The sequence below is a fragment of the Lycorma delicatula genome, chromosome 8 (genome assembly GCF_047948215.1).
Source record: "Lycorma delicatula isolate Av1 chromosome 8, ASM4794821v1, whole genome shotgun sequence".
Classification (NCBI taxonomy): Eukaryota; Metazoa; Arthropoda; class Insecta; order Hemiptera; family Fulgoridae; genus Lycorma; species Lycorma delicatula.
Window position 1 is genome coordinate 41,195,965 of NC_134462.1, and position 24,618 is coordinate 41,220,582.

Below are 24,618 nucleotides of genomic sequence, written 5' to 3' on the forward strand. Positions count from 1 at the left end.
AGAAGGCACAGCCCCCTAGTGCTATATTAGTAACATTACATTAAGAAGAAATTAATAGAATTAGCAATATTTAACAATTTGTTCTTTTTTCTTCACATTTATTTATGACATCGTTGGAATGGTTCACGTCTATCAGACGAGTAAGCAATATTTTACTCTAAAAATTGGATGTGTCCACAGACTTCTTTTTTAATGAATAACTGTAAATTTAGGATAAATATGAGTCAAGATTATTAACCTTAAACAATAATCTATTCTGTGTGTATATAAATTGTTTGAATTGTAGTCAAGTTTTCGAGAACTTATAAATATTAAATTAATAAGCAATTTACATACATGAATTGTTAGGTTTGTTATTAACTATAATTTGTTTCATGAAAGCAAGCCCAAACCAAAACATAACAGTATGATGATTCTAATTTAATCTAATTTAGGTCCAACTGAGAAAAAAACACATCTCTTTACTTTTAATATAAAAATGAAGTAAAAAAAATCTCTTTCCGCACGCCAGAAGGTGGAGGTAGATTTCACTAGTGCTAAGTACGGGATAAAAAAGATTTCCACATTAAAGTTAAAAAAAACTTAAAATTTTCTCAATATAACAATGGTTGCATGTGAAAAAAGTTTCACATGTTCTGCATACAAGCTCCATCTTCTTACAATTCCAGCAATATTTTGGTCATCCCTTACCTAAAGGGTTGGTCATATCAAAAATTGTTTCCAACAAAATTTTTAGGTAATGTTTACAGGACTAAGGACCGCTTTAAACCGATTTGATACAGTGCCTACTAAGGGAGGTATGAAGTTTTTTGTCTTCGAAACCCCATTTTTTCCACTCCTGAGCCAATGGTTGGCGATATCAAAAAACTTTACTTATATAAGTTTTAGGCCCTTATCCAAAGATAGTAGGAACTTTAAACGAATAAATATTTTACTTAATAAGAAAATTATAGTGATATTTTTCGAAAAAGACCTCCCCCCCATTTCCACTCCCATGGTTTCCACCCATTAATGAACTTGACTGAAATTTTGGATTGTTATATTTTATATATCAATTTGAAAGTGACTGGTGCAAAATTACGCAGTTATCAAGTTTACAAGAAAGCAAAATATATTTATAGACATATAATAAAAACTTTTAATCTTTTTAACTTTTATAACTACATATTTTTATATGTTTATAATTTTAAGTTTTAAATTTTTAATGTGTGATTTTTAAAAAGAATATGTTTTATTAACTGATGCTGAGGGAAACCTTTGAAAGCTCTTTTATATAACAAGCAGAAGGTAAGATGCATTTTTGAATTCTGTACTCTTGGTGGTAAACTTTTTATACTTTGGTCTTTGATATATATAAATGTATATATAAACTTTTGAACTGATGGTGGTTTTGGGATCTCAGGGATATGAAGCATGAAGATATGTCAAAATTTTCTGGAAGTCGAACCGTGGTACCCATCACAATAGGTAGCTTTCTCGTGAAATCTACTAACTTGTAATATGAAAATAAGAAAATTTGATAAAATGATATATTTATCTTAAAAATAAGAATTTAAAAAAACTACATTACCGCTATATTAAAATTTCAACAAGTACAACAGAAAAAAGTATTTGCTACCTCAATGTATTTATTCAAAACCCAATAAGCTGTTTGTTGAACTGTTGTCACAAATTTATCACAATACCTTCAATATTATTTTCACACAAACAGTTGGCTTCCGGTGCTTTTTTCTTCTTTAATTACATGTTGAATACAATTTTTCCAAATATTAGCATCTTCTCTATTAACACCTTTTATCAATAAATTTTTTACTTCACTTAAATGTTGTGTTATTACTCCCAATGTAACCTTTGACTTGTGCCCATATCAATTTAATCAGGTGAAAATTGTAATGGTATTGAGGAAGATGCAACGCAACACAATTTTTTTGTTTTGATATTTCATCTACTTTATAATGAAAATATTTTTGTTTAACTGATTTTACTAATCTTATAAGTTCTACTTTTGACAAGTCTTTGGTATGCACAATCTTTTTCTATTTTAACCCTTATGAAATTTCCAATTTTAAGGTGGAACAGTTTGGAATTTTTTTTAGTTTTCAGGCAATGGTACAGTGCATTATCCATTACTGTGAAAGATCATTTAACAACAATGTTAACAATTTTTTTTAAACCACTGCATAAAATTATCACTATTCATTTCACTGTGATACTCTTAGGAAGATCTGGATTCAAATAACCATAAACCACTGTTCAAAAACCCATTTTCACTTCCTACATGCATTAATATTAATCATTTACCTTTTCTAGCCGGAGTTTTCACTTCAGTTGTGAAAAACTTCCCTAAAAGCGTCTTTTGTAAAGTTTATTTTTTTATCCACGCATACATGTCTCACATTAACCTAAGTTTCATCTAGATAATAAACTGCCTTCGCAAAATCGCTTAATTTCTCTTAAATATTCCCTATACCAAGAAATAATATCTTCGTGTTCAGTTATTAAAGAATTATTTTTTCTGGAAACGAAAATACATTGATTTTAAAACATGATGTAATGTACTTCTAGAAAAATTTGACAGTTCAGAATCAGTATTCATGGCATTTAATAATTTGTTCAAGATAGGAAGCTTGTTATTGAAATAAACTGAATGAACTCTTTTTCTAATAGTGGTTTTAGTAAAATCATCCAATTTTTCAATTGTTTTCATATGCATTTGAGTTTTTTTACGGCTAACATGTTTACTTAATTTAATGTTTTGTGTTTATTTATTATATTAAAAATTGTTCTTTTGCTAACACCTATTGCACTACTTGCTTTCCAGACAATGTCTCTGACTGCAGTTTTAGGATTATCTTGTTTTAAGGTTATATACACGTTGCTGATTATTTCTTTTTTTTTTTTAACTACTTAAGGATTTTCCCGGTTTATGTTTCACAACAGAATCACTCATTGTTAAAACCCGAATGGCACAAAAACACAGGGTAAATTAAAAATTAACCCTCTGAACTCTTTTGTCAAATACAGTTCAGCACTGTAATTTACCAGTACTGCTCCTTTGTAGAGTAAAACTTGACAATAAAATTTACATGTAACATTCCTTTGTTGAGTATGGCTCGACATTTTTAAACTAACCGCGGCTACGCACAGATTAAAAAATGAACTGATCTGTTTGCAAGATCATAAAACCCATGTATTATAGACATTCAATATTGACAGAATCGAAAATAGATTGTTTTACACTTAATTACACTCTTGATGTGAGGTTGTGTATTCCGTGAGTCAACATGGCACCTACCAGTCATTCTAGTAGGTTTTCAATTGATTCTAACATTGAAAATGAGTTCAATGATAATAGTAATGAAGATCCTGATTATAATTTTGAAGACAGTCATCAAGAAAATGCTATTTTGGACAATTGTAGTGAAAATGAAGGTAGTGATGATGAAATAGGTGAACTCCAGGTAAGCCTTTCTTTTTCTGTTTAGCCTCCCGAACCACCATACGGTATTACTTCAGAGGATGAATGAGGATGATGTGCATGAATGTAAATGAAGTGTAGTCTTGTACAGTCTCAGGTCAACCATTCCTGAGATGTGAAGTTAATCGAAACCCGTCCACCAAAAGAAGATTGGTATCCATGATCTAGTATTCAAATCTGTATAAAACATATAAAGGTAATTATCTTTACCAGGATTTGAACCTTAGAATCCTTGACTTTGAAATCAGCTGATCTGCGATGACAAGTTCACCACTAGACCAACCCGGTGCAGTCCCAAGGTAGGCCTACTCCTAACGTTCATGCTGTTTTTTCAGTCATTGTGAAATCTGTCAAATGACTTTAATTTTTCTAAATTTACCATAATAATTTTCCAAAATTATCATAATTAACATGTTGTAGTACTATTTTTTGATTAAATGAAGATTTTTGTAAAAAAATTAATGTTATGGATATAAGCAATTTTATCATATACATAAATCAACCATAAATTTAATTAATAGCTGACAGGGAAATAAGTGATCAAAAAATTGGAGACCCAATGACACTTGATTTCATATTTGGAGGGAAATGGATTAATGAAAATAAATGTTATAAAAATTAACTATAAAACTGTATCGTACTGTATGGAGTAACAGGATAACACAGATTGAAAAACTTTCTTTCACTTAACTGAATAATGATGTGAAGCATTACAAATGATATAGAAACACCAATAATAGACTCAATAAAATTTTTAATTACTGATCATCAGCATGCCATGACACATACATAAGTGACAGTTTACAGAACATAATTATATGCATTAAACAATAACTGTGCTTGCATGTGAAAGTAACAGAATCAGTCAACCTAAACTACTGAGATGTAACTTATACAGCCTGGGAAATTAAAAAATTCCATGTATTTTTTTTAATCAAACCTTGTGTATTTATATATGAATAATTATGAACAGATAGTATATTTTGTGAGTAACTAAATATTATGAACATTGTTTTAGGTAAATAAAAATTATGAACAGATTTTATTGAGAGAAAAGCATAATGAATAAAATGTCTGATTTTATTTAATTAGGACTACATTTTAAACGGTTTTGTAATACTGAGCAATGTGGTTTATCACACGTAATGATCTATTTTATTAGAAAAAATGGAATAATGTAGTTAAGGAAAAGATTATTGAAACTTTTTCTAATAAAATAGATCATTACGTGTGATAAACCACATTGCTCAGTATTACAAAACCATTTAACATGTAGTCCTAATTAAATAAAATCAGACATTTTATTCATTATGCTTTTCTCTCAATACAATCTGTTCATAATTTTTATTTACCTAAAACAATGTTCATAATATTTAGTTACTCACAAAATATACTATCTGTTCATAATTATTCATATATAAATACACAAGGTTTGATTAAAAAAAATACATGGATTTTTAAATTTCCCAGGCTGTATAAGTCTGTCACAAATTTTTTTTTATGTTGATATACTTGTTCCTAACGTATGTTTACATTGGTAGCCATATTGGATGCTTAGTTTATTGTTGGCTGTTGTAATGGTTACACATGTTTTGGTATGGCCGGTGAGTTTTAACTTGTGGTAAAAATGGAACAAAGAATTTCCATTAAATTTTTACTTTAAGAAAAGAATAAAGCGCAGCACTGCATTGGAAATGTTGAAAATTGCTTTTGACAATTCTTCTATGAATTAAGAAAATGTTTGCAAGTGGCCCATGAAGACGTTAAATATTATGAGCGCCCTGGACATACCAGCTCATCAACTGATGACAATGTTGAAAAAGTAAAGAAAATGATAATGAACAATTGTCAAATCACTATTAGAAAGGAAATAAAAATTACTACCTGGAAGATGTATGCTGTTTGTGAGAAGCCTTCTGAAGGAAATGACCAGATTTGTGGCAAAACAATCACGGCAAGTGCACCACAATAATGCACCTGCTCGCACTACATTGCTTGTTTGTGAATTTTTGGCAAAAAACAACACCATTATGATGCCTGTCTCTTTATTTGCCGGACATGACTCCCTGTGATTTCTTCCTATTCCCCAAGCTGAAAAGAAATGTGAATGACAATATTTTGGCAATATTGAAGAAATAAAGATAGAATCGCTGAAAGAGCTAAACACCATATTAGAAATTGTGGTCCAGAAGTACATTTTCTCCAATGTTCGAAGTATTATATCTGAAAAGAAGTACTTTGAAGGTGACAAAATTAATATTGATGGATAAATAAAGATTTCTGAGAAAAACTAAAATTCCATGTATTCTTTGATCAAATCTCAAGTACTGCTGAAATTGTTACTGCATGTAATTTTGAAGTTTGTTGTGAACAAACAGCGGAGTACTGCCCAGTGCAGTTACGTGTTAGTCCATAACAAACTTCAAGATTATAAACAGGAACAATTTCAGCAATTTCTAAATTGTTAAAAACCAAGTCATTTTAATGTAATTATAGAATTGAATACCAACTGAAGATGTGGGATCCAATGAAATTAGAATTTTGGTATTAATTTATGTTTAAGTTATCTGTTTACTGTATTTTTGTGGATTGGTTAATATTAAATTTAGTTTAGCACAGTGGCCAATATATTAACGAATTATTTGACTTTTCAAAAAGAAACACACACACACACACACACACACACTTACCTTTGAAGATAAATCCCAATAAACTTTAGGCACATGAACGAATGGGAAATGCTTTAAATCATTAGCACAACGCTCAGAATTTTTTGCTTCATTAAGAAAATCCAACTCTTGTTCTAGAGTACTTCTAAGTTCCTAAACCCAAACAAAAAAAGATAAATAAAAACAAATATTTTTAAACATTATTCACAATTTTCTTAAACATTTATTTCATTTTATTTTTTACATAAAAAAATGTAATAAACAAACAAAATAAAATAATTTTAAGAAATCTTATAAATAATCAAAATTAAACTAACTATGTGGGGTTATTTTTAATTCCTTGTACAAAGTAAAGGAAGTATTGTGATCACAAAAAATTTTGATTTTCAGATTTCAACAAAAATATCCATTTTGACCATCCCTGAATCCATTTTGACTAGTTTCAGTGTGACATCTGTACTCAAAATCCAAAACATTTGGATGCCTGAAATCCAAAAATTTGGATTGTTAATTGCAGTAATACATTGCAGTAATCATTGAGAGCTTTTCAATGATATATCATAAGTAGTATTTATTTTCATTGGCTCAAGAGTTACAGCCAAATAAAATTTTAATAAATTACATATTTGGATCTTACAAGGGGAAGGCAAATCAGTTCAAATCCGACTTAATCTCCTTTATTTTAAACTTTTTTTGTTTTTTAATTTAAATACATTGATTTATTCATAATTATTATAACCTCTTCATTATAAAAAACATTTTACAATAGATAATAATTCAAAAATAACAATTAAAAATAAAAATATGTAAAAATACCAGAAGTTATTAATGAAATAAAATTTTATGTACTTTTCATTTTAGAAAAATTTGTACATGTAATTTAACAGATGTACATGGAAGTCATGTGGTGTGTACATCAGATTTTTTAAAGTATTAGCCTTTCATTGATGCTTTAGAATTTCTTTTTTCCCAAAACTCACACAACTTAAATATAAGGGTTGAACTTGAATAACTGGCTTTAAAATAGACATCCTTTTCATATTCCCATACGACAAAATTAATTTTGTTACCGTCAGCAATCATTATTTACTTCTTTTTGTTTTTCTATTTAAATATTCAAATTATTGGAAGAAATTTATATTTCTTATTACAGTGCATATTTGTAATGTTTTTTGTGTTATTTTTTTATTAAAATGTTAATAAAAAGTAATCTACTATTATTCTTATACATAGTAGTGTCCGGTATTTATTTCCAGGCATTTTATTAAAAATTAATAGCAATAATGGACTACAAAATTTAATTCAAAACAAAACTCAAACGAAAATATTAAAATGAAAAAATATATATATACAAAAACAATTCAATTTTTCCAATATGATATACCACTAAAAAATGTATAAATTGCACATATTGTGTGATTTGTGTAATAATAATCAATAACATATTTAAGTATGTTCAAATGATTAAATTTTAGTATATCACTGCAATATAGAGTATTCATTCTATTGTCATCAGAGTAACTTGAAATAGCAGAACACAAATAACTACTAAGTCCTCTTAATAGCAGAACACAAGATGAATTTTATTTAACAATCTGATGGAATATATTATTTATGATGGGTTTCATCTGTTTCTAAAGAATTCTACCATTTCTAAACAGCATTTCAGAACCATGTAAAGGCTGGAAATAGCCTATTTTATACAGTGTAATGATTTATTTTTAATTTTATATTACTAGAAGGAAATGTAATGTGTTGTGTACTTGAATTTAAGGTGTACCCAGTGAAATTAGCAATGAGATATCGCATTGATACAACAAAAAATTTCATTCATAAAAAATTTTCTTTCATGAATACTTTAAGAAGATACATATTCTAAAAAAGGTGAAAAGGCTTTCTGAATCAGAAACTTTAAAGGTTTCTGCTTTATTAAGGGTATTGTAAACCAGGCCAGTTGAATCATTTACAAGTACATAAATGGATGAAGAAAGATGTTAACTTTTAAAAGTTTATGGATAACTACCACCAACTAATTACAATCATAATATTGTGAATTTTCATTTCACAACAAAAATGAAAATTCACAATATTATGATTTTAGATTTTGTAAAAGGATTATAATTAAAACTAAATCTGCTGCAATTTTCACTTACATTAAGCACCCACTCAAAATCAAATTTTGGGAATAGCCAACCGGCAAACTTCAGCAATAATTGGAGAGTTAAGACATCACCATTAAATCTATCTTGAAGATCTATATATTGAGCTTTAACAGCAACTTCCTGACCATCTCTTGTTTTTGCTTTAAATACCTGCAAAACAATCAGAGTAACATGCAATTCAATTAAACTACCTAATATTAACAGACTGCTTGTCTTTTATATTGTATACATAATCCCATTTCGGTATTACACACTCATAAATATGGGTTACTAGTACCTGAAAGTACTGGGATTTCACAATTTTAAAAGCATATAAAAATTTATTGAGATAACTTACACATTCGGTTGAGGGTCTTATTTCATAGAAAAACACATCAACTTTCTCACCCAACATTCAATTTGATTCGATATATAGCTTCCAGTTGTAATACCACATACATCCCACCCGAAGTCAATTTCATTCCAGATTGTAACCAAGTTGGGCATTACCTCTGCAGCTGCAGCGTTAATTCAAGGCTTTAGCTCAACAAGATCAGCAGGCAAAGGTAGTACATAAACTCGATATTTAATGTAACCGCACAAGAAAAAATTTAGCGAAGTCAAATCTGAGAGAGGTGACCTAGCAATTAGACCTTCGTGACCAATCCACCAACCTGGGAATCAAGTATCAAGAAAATTTCTGACTTCTAGCTGGTGGTACCCCATCTTGCTGATAGTAATGGCATCCATCTTGGTCATCATCTAACTGAGGAATAAGAAAATTTTGAAACATGTCAAGATAAACAATAGGCGTTTACAGTTGCTCCTGGAAAACAGGCCATAGTCTGTTTGCTTATGGCACAAAATACATTGACCTTAGGATTATCATTGAATGTGCTGCAAAGTTTCATGAGAATTTTCACTACCCAATATTCAGCAGTATGGGTGTACACCTTGCCACTGACATGAAATGCATCACTAAAAATTACATACTCTAAAAATGTATTGCTGTCTGCAATTCTATCCATCATTTACACACAAAACTGTAGCTGAGCAACTTTATTGTCATCTGTAATGTGTTGAACCACGGTTAGTTTGTATGGCTTCAAGAGCAATCATTTACATAATATGTGCCAAACACTCGTTTGTGGAATGCCAGTCTCACGTGATGCATGTCGAGTTGATTTCTTTGAACTACGTGCAAAGCGTTCTTCGAGTTGTTCCACAGCAGCTTCAAGGATGCGTGGGCATACTGGTGATTTTTTATGTTTAACAGAACAAAATGTCTAAACAAAGGTTTGGTGCCACAAGTAAATTGTATGCCTACTAGGAGGATCTCTACCATACTCTCTAAGAAAATTAGATTGAACTGCATCTGGTGACTGCAAATCGTAAAATGAAAACACACAGCAAGTACATTCTGCACCAGTAAATGTATCATTTTTAACAACACTGGTAGCCAAGTTCGGTACTAATGAACTTTGTGAGTCAAAACTTGGTGTGTTTTGCTATGAAATGAGACCTCAACCGAATTTGTAAGTTATCTAAATGAATTTTTTATGCTTTTAAAATTGTGAAAACCTTTTTATCCATAGCTTAAAAGAATTTGGTTCTTCTAATTTCTAATATAAATATTCTTTTACAAGTAGCAGTACAATACATTTCATTGTATGTTTTCTGGTAGAGGTATATATATGAATGAACATTCAAATTTTTCCACAATTACAACCTATTTCTAAAAAAAAAAAATTATCTTCAGTATTTTTTTACTTCTGATCACTTAAGGGGAATTTCATTTTAATTTTTGATTTAATAAAACTATTTATTAGTTATAATAAAACTATTTTTGAATTTGATCATATTTGTAATTTTATATTTAAAAAAAAATATTTCTCAAGTTAGAAAATAGTCTATACTATTTTCTAACTTGCCAACAGGTAAAAACGGCCATTTTCCTCATGAGCTGTAGCAATCTTATTTTACATTGTACTAGGGTCAAACACGGCTTTTTGGAAAGAATAAAGATGGAACTTCACCTTAGTGCACTCAAAATTCATTCTGTTACATAACTAAATCTTGTAATGTTTACTTGATTTATGTTTACAAATTGTTGTTTTTTTCAAACTATGGCCCTAAAATAAATAATGAAGAACTTAGGACAACAGGCCTGTTTTTACCTTTTAACTCTTAGGTATTAGTAGTTCTTATAAAAAAAAAAAATTAACTGTTACCGAGTGCCCTTCATTAAAAAAAATGGCCACTATAAGTTTTTGTAAATGTCTCATTTTTGGGCACCAAAATCTGTGGGACAGATGGGACAGGTGGCAAAAATCTGAAATGTTTACAGCAGTTAAGTACTTTTTATGCACTTGAAAACCACATAAAATTTATTTTGTTACTCAAAGGGGTTGACGAATAATGAAGCCAACAAAACCGCTAAAAACACAATTTCTTCTAACTGTAAACAACATATCCAAAAATATGATGTTATGTATTTCTTTTAAGATAATAAAAATTACAACTAAACTCATTAGAATGAATAAATTTTTAATTAATTAATAGTCAATTACAGAATGATAAATAATAATTACAAAATGATAAACAATTCAAATATATTAACAAGTTTTCAATTCACTTTTACCTTATTTTATTCCTGCTAATGGAAGTTATGAAGAAATCTTGCACTTTTTGATAACAAACTTAACTAATATAACTTAGTGCTCCTGCCATTTTTTTATTGAGTAGAACTTAAAGTCCTCATTCATCTTTGTTGTAATGTGATGTCTTCGAGTAGTTGATAGAAAAAGCTCTGAAGGGGTGAAAATCTTTAAAATATTTTCCAGCGGAACCCATGTTTGATTATCACTCAATGATTTCTTGAACAAAGTACCAGGACCCTGCGGATGGAAAAAGTGTATTCGATATTCCTCTTCATTTTCATGTATTTTGACTTCAATGATTTCGCCTAACCAACACTTATTATCTAATACGCAGCAGACATAATTTTTACGTTTTGGCTTTGGTAAACCAACAAAGCAATCAGAAACTCTAATGTCCTTGTGTACCGATACTAACATAAATGTTTGATGTTTAGAGGTCGCTTGGACTTTTAGAATACATTTATGACTTGTTGGAACAAGTCAACAACTGTGAAAGGTTCTTGTTTCTGGGACTGTTGTGATTACCTGATAATGAGAACTGAGGTATTCTTCAGTCTCTTGTACATCTTTATTAGAGCAGAAAATAAATGTTATATTTTTAACATTGCCTTTGCAATAATTGTACATTTCAGAAGGTGAACCAATTTGATTGTCGACTGTCCTTTGAGGGCTTGCTTTAGTCACAGTCCTTTTTACAGTTCCACCAGTACCATCACATGGTCCTTTTCCATGGTATGAGGCAAGAAAATACCATTCAGCTGTGATTTCAAAATCTTCTTGATAGTAGCACAAATTTATGAGTTTTTTTGATTTTATACTGCGCTGAGGAGCCATCAAAAAAATGTAAAAATTGTTTAACTTGTGGTAACAGTGTTTTTACTTTATTTATAACTTACTTTTGGAAGCAGAAGAACGATGTAGTATTGAGCTTCAAGTACTCACTAATCACAGAGTAGCTTTGGCTTTGTAATTTTCCTTCTTTTTTTAAAATATATGAGAAATCAATGTACTGTGGGATAAGTTTTTGACCAGTGATATGACTGGACTTCATCCTGTATCACAAAAGGAAAATTCTGAAAGTCTCCCATTACAATGCATTCACCCTCCAACAAGTTTTCCTTTTTAATGCTGAGGAAATTAGCTTGTTTCTTTGCTACAAAATGATGCCTTTTTAGATTATTTAAATTTTCAGTAAAGTTTACGTACTCTTGAAATGGAAGAATTTGAATAGTTAGTTCACAATGGTTAACAGAAAACCACTGTTTGAAAATAATTTCAAAATCAAAATCATTCCAGCTTTCTTACAGTAATCTGAGCACTTCTTCAGCGCCTGGACATTTTTCACACTGTGGCAGCATGCAAGTTTCATTTTCAATATCACATACCATGGTTGAAAGGAGAATTTTATTATCAGATTTCATTTTGAGAGCAGATAACATGGGTTTTACATTTTGGTTAAGTGACACACACACACGCACACACACACACACACACACACACACACACACACACACACACACACACACACACACACACACACACACACACACACACACACAACAGAGTGTGGTACTCCCTCTGTGTGATGATGACCCACCAGCCAGAACATAAAATTTAGATCTTAAATCAGCAAATTTTGAAAAACCAATTTTTAAATTATGTTTTTCTTTGAGGGCTGTGTACAATTCTATTAAGTTACATAAGGTAAGCCTTTTCTGAATATTAATTTTCTTCCCATCAGCTTATCTTACAGAGACACAATCCTTCTTACCTGGCATCATTTGGCTGTGCTCATCATTCTGATAAAAATCTTGGGACACATTTAATAACATATTCATCAATTATGTGATTGGGTTTCCTTTTGCCAATTTTTGGCAAAATTCCACTTGTTTTTACTAATTGTTTGGATTGACAGGCTAAATAATACTAATACTAAACTAATTTTCAATTTTTTGAATGTTCCAGTTGCTTGGCAATAAACTTAAAATTTTAATTTTTTCCTGGGTTGATGTAACCATTTGATTTTAGCCTTTATTTTAATGATAATTCTTCACATTCCCTACCTAAATCAGCAGAATTTAGTGGTACTAAACTAGTTTCTTCTGTAGAAATATTTAAATCAAAGGAATTGTTTGTTTAATTTACTGGTAACTGACTCGGCTGTTTTTGTAACTTTATTTTATAAAATTGGTTCCTTTGCTCTGCTCGATAATTTCTGAAGCTTAACAAGGGAAAAGCCAAGTACTGAACAAGCTTTATTCACTGACTTGACTATAACACATTGTTGTGGCTCAAATATATCTTGACATTCCAGTTCACTCTCTGCATCATCTTTTGGTTTTTGTATTTTGTTTAAGCATTTTGTACACAAAGCTCTGCCTGGAATTAATTTTAAATTTGGATTGATTGTTGAAAGTGTCAAAGATATTTCACAAAGAGATTTCTTAACCGGTTTAGTGTGACAGCTAAATGGGTCAGAGTAATTTTTCCCATTAATATGAAAATATTTATATAAATATTCAGTTTTATGAAAAGTACAGATACTTTTGTTTCGGTACATCCACTTCTTCAAGATACCAATATTATTTGCTGATCAGTAAACTCTAAAATATCATGCAAAACTGAAGAATTATTATAAGTCAATTTGTAACATACTGTTTCAGTGTGAATGCCAACTGAACACTCCATAATCCGTTTTTATAAAATTCAAGGTTTCTTACAATAACAATACAGTTAGTAAAAATTATAAAACTACCAATTGCACCTCACATTGTCTTATCCTACTTTTTCTACAGCTAAAATAAAAATTTCTCTAAATAATAAAATTAAAAATAAAAGATATTACATAAAAGAGAAGTTCACTGCTAATAAAATTACTTTATAAATAAGTGTACATTACCTAATCACAGTAATAACACTAGCAACAATACAACATATCACATTGAAATCAAAACAGTAAGTGAGCCTTCTACAATGTTTACATTTAGGATTACGCAAACATTTACGTCTATGCATGTCAATTCACTTTCATGTTTAAACATGAGTTTTTGTATATGAGTCATACTTTAAGTAACAAACCATCTAGAATATAAACTATCTCATTATAGACATATCAAAATATTTTGTATAGCAGGCCTACAACATTATCGGAAAAAATACATGCTGTGAATTTTTTGCATATACTGTTCACAATTAGAGGGAAGTTTTTTTAGCGGTTTTGATGGTTTCATTACTCATCAACCGTTTTGAGTAACAAAATAATTTTTATACGGTTTTAAAATATATAAAAAATACTTACTGCTGTACAGATTTTTTCCACATGTCCCACATGTGGTTTTTGGACCCCAAAAATGAGATTTTCAAAATCTTACGATTTGGTGACCACTTTTTAATGGACACATGGTAACAGTTAAAATTTTTTTTTAAAAGTACTACTAATACCTAAGAGTTAAAAGGTAAAAAACAGGCCTGTTATCCTAGGCTCTTCATTATTTATTTTAGTCCCAAAATGTGAAAAAAAAAAAACACATTTTAGACGTAACTTCAGTAAACGTTACAAGATTTCATTATGTAACAAAATGAATTGCGAGTATACTAAGATGAAGTTCCATCTTTATTCTTTCTAAAAAAAACCTTTTTGATCTCTGTATGATGTAAAATAAGAATGTTATAGATGAAAAAAGTGAAAAAATGGCTGTTTTTATCTGTTGGTGAGTTAGAAAATAGTCTATCACTCAAGAAAAAAATTTTTTTTAAATATAAAAAAATATTTTTTGGCCACTACAAGGTGGGTAGTTATCATATACCAAATGTTTTGAAAATTTGTTAAATTAAAATGGAATACCCCTTTATAATATCACCATAATTACTTCTTCATTTATATTAATCATAAATAAAGAGGTAATTATACTATTATCATATAAAATTTATTTTATTTATTATATAAATCATAAATAAAATTGACTTAAGATTGAACTTCCAGGATCCCTAGAGCTTTCTTAAGAATCTCTGAAATTTTGTCCTAATTTTACATATAGTATACATATTTTTCATCGTATCTATACACAATAAAAATCAGTATTATTACTTATATTTAAGACCACTCGGCATAATTCTTAAAAACAAAGTAGTAACATATAAAAAACCATACCTGAGCAAGACTAGCTGCTGCTACTGGGTTTTCATCAAATGTCTCAAATATTTCAGTATGTGGTTTGCCAAAATCTTCCATAAAAAGTTGATAAACTTCACCACTTTTCCGAACTAATGCCTTATCTTGTAAAGCCTATAAAAGCAAATTAAATCTTCAAATTACAAATTATACAATAAAAATATTTAACAATCAGAAAAAACCATAATACTATCCAATAACAGAAGTAATAAAGTACAATTCCAGTATTATATCTCTAAAAAGATTTGTTTGTATGTAAAAAAATAAATAGTAAACAAATTTTTACTGAACAATATACACATTTTTAAAAGAAGGTCCATTTTGAACTGGAGATTATTCTCAAATGTTTTTCTTTGGATCTGTTAAAGTTTCAGCCTTTTCAGTCTCTTGCTACTGAAGTAACTTATCACAGAACATAGAACTAAAAAAATTAATATGAATGAATAAAATAGATCATCATTAAAAAACAAAGACATTTAAATTCTACAAATGTGACAAGACAGTCACCAGAGAGTCTTAAGCTAAACTAATAATTTGACTAGGATTCCCTTAATTAATAACAATAATCCATAATAATTTTTGACTGTTCAGCGCTGAAACAGGCAAACTCAAACAGGTGCATGGTGGTCTTTTATGTTAACATCGTCAACAAATTTTCAAATAACCTATTTTAATATAAATTTTATATCATAAAAATTGTATTTACAAAAGAGAGGTGCATTCATTCAGTAGAAATGAATGTATCTTTTTTTATCAATTTTGAATTCCAAATTATTCAATCTGTATCAAAAAAGAAATTTTAAAGCACATAGGAGGCTTCAATAATATCACTGATTAATGTAAATCAGTTGATAGCGAAAACAGTTACTACATGATTAGAAATGTAATTCAATGTTAATTTTTTTTCAAATAGCTAAAATGATGATAAAAATACAAAAGGATTGTTTCAATTAAATATTCCACATTCTTAATAATATTAATCCATGTAAAGTTATGTACTGTTATCTGCAATATACATATATTAGGATTACATTTTAAAAATAAAAAAAGATTTCTGGGGGAAGAACAAGAAGTCTTTAGAGTATACTTCTAACTGACTAAATATGTATTTAAAATTAAATAAAAATTCACCTTGAGGGTTGTTGTATATTCTTTTGGTAGAACATGATCCACAGATACAATTCCTTGTCCAAGTTTTATATATAGCCCTCCATTTGCTAAACAACCAGCAAGAATCCTATCTGCCGACCGCTGATGAATTTTATCTATTACAACATCGTATACTTCACTATTTTCATCAAGTCCCAGCAATGACCACCAGTAGTCCACAGAAATAATAAGACCTACACAAGATGATCTGCAACACTTATTCATAAGTCATTTGGTAACAATAAAAGAAAAATTAAAACAATTTACAAGAAAAAATTCTTAAAAAATGTCAAACTTATTCGTCTAACAAGCTAAGACACTTCACTACTTTATTACACTCCATAAGCTTTGTTACTGATAAAAATAATGTCAAAGCGAATGAAAAATAAGTGTGCAATAACAAGCTTTTAATCAATTTTTCCCAAGACATTCAATAACTTTACATCCGTCAGTATTATTTTTCCAACCAGTTAGTTTATAAATTTATCATTATGCTGTTATTATTATGTTGTCCAAGCCGAATTGGCACAGATCTGATGAACAGCATAGCTGTATATCTTCTTGCTTAATGAGCAAGGATTTATAATACTACTCGATTAAAGCCAGTATGCCTTTAACCCATTGTTTCTGGACATTCACTGCCAAGGGAAAGAAATTATATATGATGTTTTTAACTACAAGACAGGAGAAGTTGCAGTTGGAATGTTTGTTAGTGACCCCAAAAAAGTTGTAGAATGTGTTGCGTCTGTTACAGGAGTCTCAAAAAGAACAGTTTATTGAATTACTAGTGAAACAGGTTCGGAAAATAAATTCAGTTCTCGCACAGGAATAAAATGCAAAAAGGAAGTGACAAACCCGGACAGTTTTGATCGGAATGCTACACGACATTAAGTGTTAAAATTTTACTTAATCGAGGACTGCTTGCCTTCTCTAAGGAAACTTACCGCAGAACTAAAAAGTTATGAGGTATTTAACGGGCAAAAGAGTAGCTTACGAATACTTTTGTTAAGCATGGACTTCAAATGGAAGAGAATCAAAAATAACAAGGCAATTCTTATTGAAAAACATGATATTCAATACAAATGGTTTGTGTATTTGAATAAAGTTGAAGAATATAGAGTTGAAGGAAGACCAATCTTCTACATCGATGAGACTTATATTTTAAGTTCTCATTGCCAACAGAAATGTTGGCAGCCTTCAAATGCATCAGAGTGTTTTGCTGTGCCAATTTCAAAAGAAGAAAGAATAATAGTTATCCACACTGGTGGTGAAATGGGATTTGTTCCCAACTGCTTGACAGTATGGAAAGCCAAACGTTCCTCAGGTGATTACCATTCTCAGATAAACTGCAACATGTATTTAAAGTGGATAAGAGAAAAATTAATGCCTAATTTTCCAGTAAACAGTGTCATTATTTTATATAATGCTTCTTATCACAATTCTGAAAAAAGCTGAGCACAAAATTCAACATCAACAAAAAATCAATGATTGACTGAGTGTGAACCCAGTCAAAATTTAACGAAAGTTCAGTTGTATGAGACAATTAAAAAAAAAAAAATAATTCTGAAAACATACAAGATATCGGAGGAAGGTGGGTTTTCCCTGTTTTACACCTATCCCCATATCATCCCGATTTTAATCCCATTGAGAAGATATGGGTACGGGTGAAGAACCGAATCGCAGCCGAAAAAGTACAATTTACAACAGCTACAACAATGGAAATTTGTCAAAAGGTTCACTTTGTCAAACTCTCAGTCAAGGAATAGGTAAAAATGTTGCAAAGGTGTTAAAAAAGCGAAGTTGAGTATCGCAAGCTGCAAGGACCTCTGGAACAAATTGAACGTGTCATCATCAATTTTGGAAGCGAAAGTTTCTTCAGAAGACAAAAACATGCAGTAGGGAGTGAAGTGCTGTATAACTTTGTAATTTTTTACTTTAGTTATTTGTATTATGATAGTGTAAAAGTTCTACTGAATAAAGGATTGTCGCGCTAGTAAGAACAATTATAAAAATGCAGAAAACAAGAAATACCTACATTTCAAGGTAATAATTATATTTAATTTTTTTTACTTTAGTATTTAAAAATAAGTCAGCTAAATATTTATGTATTGTTTTATTTCGTTATGAATTTATTTTTTTGTACAAATATAAGACTAAAAATAATTAAAAAATTTATAATGAGAATTTGTTTATTGATTGGAATAAACATTGGTATAAAAAATATAAAAATCTGTTACAAAACTCTTACCAGTCTGATTTCTTTCATTAAACAACGAATAATCATAAGAATTGTATTGATTATAATTCTTATGATATTAAGAGATATTAGATATTAAGAGTTACAGATATAAAAAAATAATGAGATGTGTCTGGTTTAATGATAGATATGATAAGGATCGAAGGTGTTTCACTTTTTAAAGCTGTAATAAATTGATCGTATGCTGCTTAAAATACTGGATGTTTTTTTCTGACTCTAGTACTAAATATATTCAAAGTTTCACTGTAATTAATTAATGAAATTTGATTTTTAAAAAACAATATTTTTTGCGTGGTCAGAATAATTTTTGCTTGAAATTATCTTTTATTTCAAATTATAATTATTCAGTAAGAATTCAGAGTAATATTTAAATGATAAGTATGTGGTATATAAAAGTACCTGTTTTTTACTTTAATTGCATAAAAATAAAAATTATTTTTATAATAGATATTTTTTTTTGTTTTATTATTTTGTTATTTACTTTGCAGGGGTGTTAATATATGAATACTTGCTGGATATCCACCATTTTTTGATGATAATCGATTTGGAATTTATGAAAAAATATTAGCTGGTAAAATAGAATGGCCAAGACATCTTGACCCAGTAGCTAAAGATCTCATTAAATAACTTGTAGTTCAGGATTGATTGAACAGAGGCTTGGTAATATGAAGGTAAGACTGTTCGTTTGTATATACTAGAACACAATATATTTTTATATTTACCTTTTAATGAAGTAAAAATTTTCTATACTGAGTCAAAGCAGTTTGAATAATTTGTTGTTTTTTTTTGATAGAAAGAGGTACATTGATTTGCCAATTACAGTATTTGTTTCAGTCTTTTTTATGATTAGATGCTTGTAAATCATCTGAGCTACAGACGACAATAAACAGAGTTGCTTTTCCCTCAAGTACTGATACTTATTGCACAGTTCTTATAGTGAATAGACTGAGGGTATTGTAGGTCTGGATATCAACTGCTTTCTGACAGACTTGTATGATGATATGCCACAGTGTATTGAACTTGATGTAAAAGATAACCTCTTTACTCTTCACTTCCTTTACTACGCTTTCTGAAATTAGATCTTGTTATTCTTGAAAATGATTATCATTTTCAGATGTAATTTGTATTTTATGTCAAGTGGCCTATAACAAAGTACGATGTAACATACAATTTCAATTGCCCCTTCAACATTTGTCACAGTAATTATTACTGTTTTTTATGCTCATATTCAATGTTAAGACAGCAGCACCAACTGATAGTCTATTTGTAAAGTTTTATTATACCAACTCTCCATAAATTCCTAACTGCATATCATAATTGCCTTTAAAAATGCCAGTAAATTGCTTTATTTAAAATAACTCTGTTATTACAACTAACAAATGTTAAAATGTGAAATCCAGAAGAAAACAATTTACAAATGGAATTTTTTGTTGTAATAAGTATAGTATCTTAGTTATTTAATTATACAGCTTGGTCATTTTACTAATTATGAAATTCTTTTCATATTATTTGGTGCAATAAATAAATATACCATTTAGTTGGTGCAATATAAAAAAATGTATCTGAATGATTTCTTTGATGTGTTCTTTAACTACTTAAGAAAATATTATGATAAAAACCATCAGTTTTATTTTTAAAATAGTAATTGCTATCATTATTTGCCAAGAAGAAAATTGTTAAAAGTCATAAAATAAGACACACTTTGGGTTGGTCTAGTGGTAAAACTAAAAATTGTAAATCAACTGATGTCAAAGTCAAGGGTTCTTATGTTCAAATCCTAGTAAAAGTAGTTCTTTTTATTAGGATTTGAATACTATATCATGGATACTGGTGTTCATTGGTGGTTGGGATTCAATTAATTTCGATCTTACACATTAAAAATTTATTTATGTTAATTTCCTGTTAGAAAATTTTGTGCTATTATAAAACTATTAATTTATTTTCTTAAAAATTCACTAGTTAGTTTGTATGTACATCCATTTTATCTTCAGAGTCCATTACCATGTGATTTATGTTGTTGCAAAGTTTAGTCAGGACTTAGTATATTCTGATTAAAAATTATCCGAAACCTTTTTCCAATTAAGCTGTAAAAATTTTACAACTAAAATAATAGTCATAAAAATATGTATATAATGTATTTAAATGTGTATAAGTTAGGATAAAAATAATTTTTAGTTTGTACAAATTGAATGTAACTTGTTTTATATAAATTATTAGCATTATATAATTATTTGTAATATGCAAGAGAGAAGTTGTAATTTGAACAGAAATAATTTTATAATAATGTAAATGTTTAATAAAATTATAATTGACTCAATCATAATCTTTATAGTTAATTTTTTTTGTTACATATTGGCTAGAATTAATTTAATATTGCAATATAATTTAGTAGTACGTACCCTATAGGAATCCATTTTATAAGTAGTGAATTTAATTCTTCAGAACAAAAAAAAAAGGTTTTCAGTCTTTTCAAAGGTAAAACTTACTAATTCATTACAAATTGTTAAGTAGCCTCTGGCTCATTAAAGTTACAATTTAACTGTTCTAATGTAATCAAAACTTCAAAATTTAATTAATTCATGGTTTTAGATTTTAATTCAATACTTAAACTTGGAAAAACAAATGTTCTCATACTTTTTGTCAACTTACACCTTAACTATGATAAAAAATATTCAATAAAAAAGTATATATATATACAAATGGTTCAGAGTAAATAAACATCCACTTAAACAAATCAGCACATAGCACTAAATCACTTGTATTCTTTGTTGCAAGATGGAAAACTGGTGAATTTGGACCACTACTGTTGTGAGAAATTATATAAGAAATGATTAACGAGTAGATAATTTTAAAGGTCTGTAAGATACTGTATGTATGATAGTGCTGTAACTACTGATTTGGGTCTACCAAAAATTACACTGTGTTTATGTACAACAAGCATTCCATGTCAGGCTTACATGAGTGAACCAAAAATGTGGTTGCATATATTTGGCCACATATCAGGTACATTGGGCCTAAAAAAGAACTGAAAAACATGCCAGTTCAAAATATGAGAATGAATAAGCAAGCATTGAACATAAATATGTCATGTCCACTTATGGAGCAGGCACTGGGTTTCTGAGATTATATAATAGTTTCCAGTTTTAGGGTTAACATCATAAAAAATTGTACTCCTAATAAAATTTAAGATTATGTTGAAAATCAATCCCTGTTTTGAAATGGATCATTGTATAATGTAGTGATCGATTAACCAGTAGAAATTATAAATTCAGACCAGCAAACAAAGGTATGAGAAAGAAAGAAATAACAAAATAGGTTAAACAAATGAGAGGTGGCTGAAATGTAATCCACAGTTGCTCATAACTATTAAATGAAATAAAATAGCCAAATAAAACAAAGAAGGACAAAAGACCATTTTATTTACTTCAAAAACCTTAATTTATTTTTCCTCATATCACCAGTTACAGCTACATATTGGTTGATGACTGATTGATTGTTAGATGCGACACCCGCTAAGCAACCTCAGCCGCAGAAATGAATCAAATTCCATCACTCACAATAAGGGACACAGCACACTGCTCGGTTTGATAAAATGCAACCTTTCATCAAACAGTACAACTATGTAATTTTGACCGCTTACTCGACTGATTACACAGGCTTTACAATTAATGTGGTAAGTTACGGCTGTATGATAATTTGTCTGCGCCTTTAGAAGGATCTACTTCGTTGCGGGCACAAAATTCACACCCACCGGTAATATTTTCCCTGTGAGTACTTGTATTTTTTGTGTTCTAGACATCGATACGCCAAATCGCCCAAACACTCTCAATACTTACTATTTACAGAAAAATTTTGGTTCTTTCGAGTCTGCAGTTAATACAAGTCGACTTCATTGTATACTCCTCCCGATGATGTCTTTCATCCCCAAAGTGGAAGCACATTACCACCAGATGTTTAACAAGTTAAGCTGTGCTTCCAAATTTGGAGCACTTGTTACAACGATAAATATCTACATATTATATGGCCTCAAATGAAGAGAAATCAGTAAACAACCTGGCCACAGATTGGAAGCCATAAAAAGGTTCATAACTCACGTGAAATACAACATGGTAATGCTCTGCCTTGCGCCTCACGATCTTGAACAACAGTTAACAATCAACCTTGAAGGCCATGTCTGCCTTTTGAATATTCCCCTGACGTATGAATGACAATAACTCTTCCTCAAATAAACTACATCAACATCATTCACGATGACATTAGGACACCGATTCTTTCATGACGGTTTTACTTGCATCGAGGTTGTCAAAAATAGCTTTATGTCTACATCGTCGGCAACCGCAGCTGTCTTCTTCTTTTTTTTTGTATATTTCGAATTCTCAAGCTAGGTATTAGCCAATTACCATAATTAGGATTAAATTCTCGAATAGATTGAACACACACACACTCAAAGATTGAACACACATTGCACAGATTAAACTTGTTGGTCAGTTATTGTTAGTGCAGGAGTTTGATTCACTTCTGCGGCAAAGTTTGCTCATCACTGAACAACCAGAGGTTGCTCTGGGAAGTGTCTCTGTGAGTACTTGGTTTATTTTTCAAGTTCGAGACATTGATACGCCGAATCGCCTAAACACCCTCAAAACTTATTATTTACAGAGAAATTTTGGTTTTTTTGAGACATCTGCAGTTAACACAAGTCAACTTCCTTGTATACAACTCTCAATTATGGCTTTCATTTCCAAAGTGGAAGCACATCACCACCAGATGTTTAACAAGTTCAGCTGCGCGTCCAAATTTATATGTCATCAGATGAAGAGAGATCAGTAAACAACTTGGCCACAGATTGGAAGCCATAAAAAAAGGTTCATAACTCATGTGAAATACAACATGGTAACGACAATGTATGAACAACAATAACTCTTTGTCAAATAAACGTCCATCAATAGCATACACAATGAAATTAGGACGCCGATTCTTTCATGTCAGTTTTACTTACATCGAGATTGTCAGAAATTACTTTACGTCTACATCGTCGGCAACGGCAGCTGTCTTTTTCTTTTTTGTATATTTTGAATTCTCATGCTCGTTGTCTGCCAATTACCATAATTAGAAGTAAATTCTCGCACAGATTGAACACACACAAATACACACATACACTGTTCATTACAATGACTCTAGTCATTTCCTGTTGGTATTGGATGTATGTGCGGATATTTAATCTCGTAATCAAAGTATGTACGCATTGGTTTTTTTAAAAAACTATGATAATGACCGTGTGACCTTGTATTAACAAAATCGTGTATTCGGAAATAATTGTCCTAACTTATCCAAACGCGTATAACTGAAATCGTGTAAAAAAATTACGTGTAAATTAAGGGTGTACTGTATATATATTTTTACATTTTTATATATGAATATATATATATATAGGTAAGGTGTGTGTGTGTGTGTGTGTGTAATTTTTTCATTTATGCTTATTTCTTATGTTTCTAGTAAATCTCTAGTAAATTTAAAATAAAGTTTACCATAAAGCACCATAAATGGAATTTCAGTTTTGAAACTGTAGTATGACTTCAACATTAGTATTACATATAGTTCCCTATACTTGTGCACCACACCTCCATGTTGTTGGTTTCAGGAAAATCTTTTAGAGCATCAATTTATTCATCGAGGACAAATGAGACAGCATGCAAAGCCACCAGTACATTCATGCAAGTTTAGCACTCAGTTGTCTCCTCTTCTCTCTGCCATGATCCTTCTAGATCAACCGACAATCGAGATAAAACCCTAGGTACCTTATAGTGTATGCATCAGAGATGAGAGTATTGTCCATTTGAATTGCAGGGCAATTATTCCTTCTCATGGTAATATCATGTGACTTTCTCCACCCTATCTATGGAACCAATTGTTGCATAAGTCGAGTGCAACTTGCAGTTTGTTATAGTTTGTTAGGTTTAAACTCACCTTGTGAGTTCACCATTTAAACCTAGGTTTACTTTTACATTTACACCTTTAATTTAGGTTTAAATGAGAAATATTTTGTTAGGATTTTTAATAGCATTTATGCTTTTTGTTGTCATTATAAAAGTGAAT

General features: G+C 29.9%; 2 protein-coding genes across 2 annotated transcripts in view; one reads left to right on the plus strand and one right to left on the minus strand.

Annotated features, from left to right (window-relative positions):
* The window catches only part of LOC142329218 (putative aarF domain-containing protein kinase 5), a 30,758-nt gene extending 14,265 nt beyond the window's left edge, over nt 1–16,493 (minus strand). Inside the window, exons 1-4 of the mRNA XM_075373621.1 lie at nt 16,251–16,493; nt 15,099–15,233; nt 8,301–8,459; nt 6,169–6,300 (exon numbers count right to left, since the gene is read on the minus strand). Of these exons, the coding sequence (XP_075229736.1) occupies nt 6,169–6,300; nt 8,301–8,459; nt 15,099–15,233; nt 16,251–16,493 (669 nt within the window). The remainder of the gene's footprint in view (nt 1–6,168; nt 6,301–8,300; nt 8,460–15,098; nt 15,234–16,250) is intronic.
* A 786-nt stretch (nt 16,494–17,279) lies between these two features.
* On the plus strand, nt 17,280–17,723 carry LOC142329219 (uncharacterized). Its single transcript, XM_075373622.1, has one exon. The coding sequence runs from the start codon at nt 17,280–17,282 to the stop codon at nt 17,721–17,723; it is 444 nt and encodes a 147-aa protein (XP_075229737.1).
* The last annotated feature ends 6,895 nt before the right edge of the window (nt 17,724–24,618 follow it).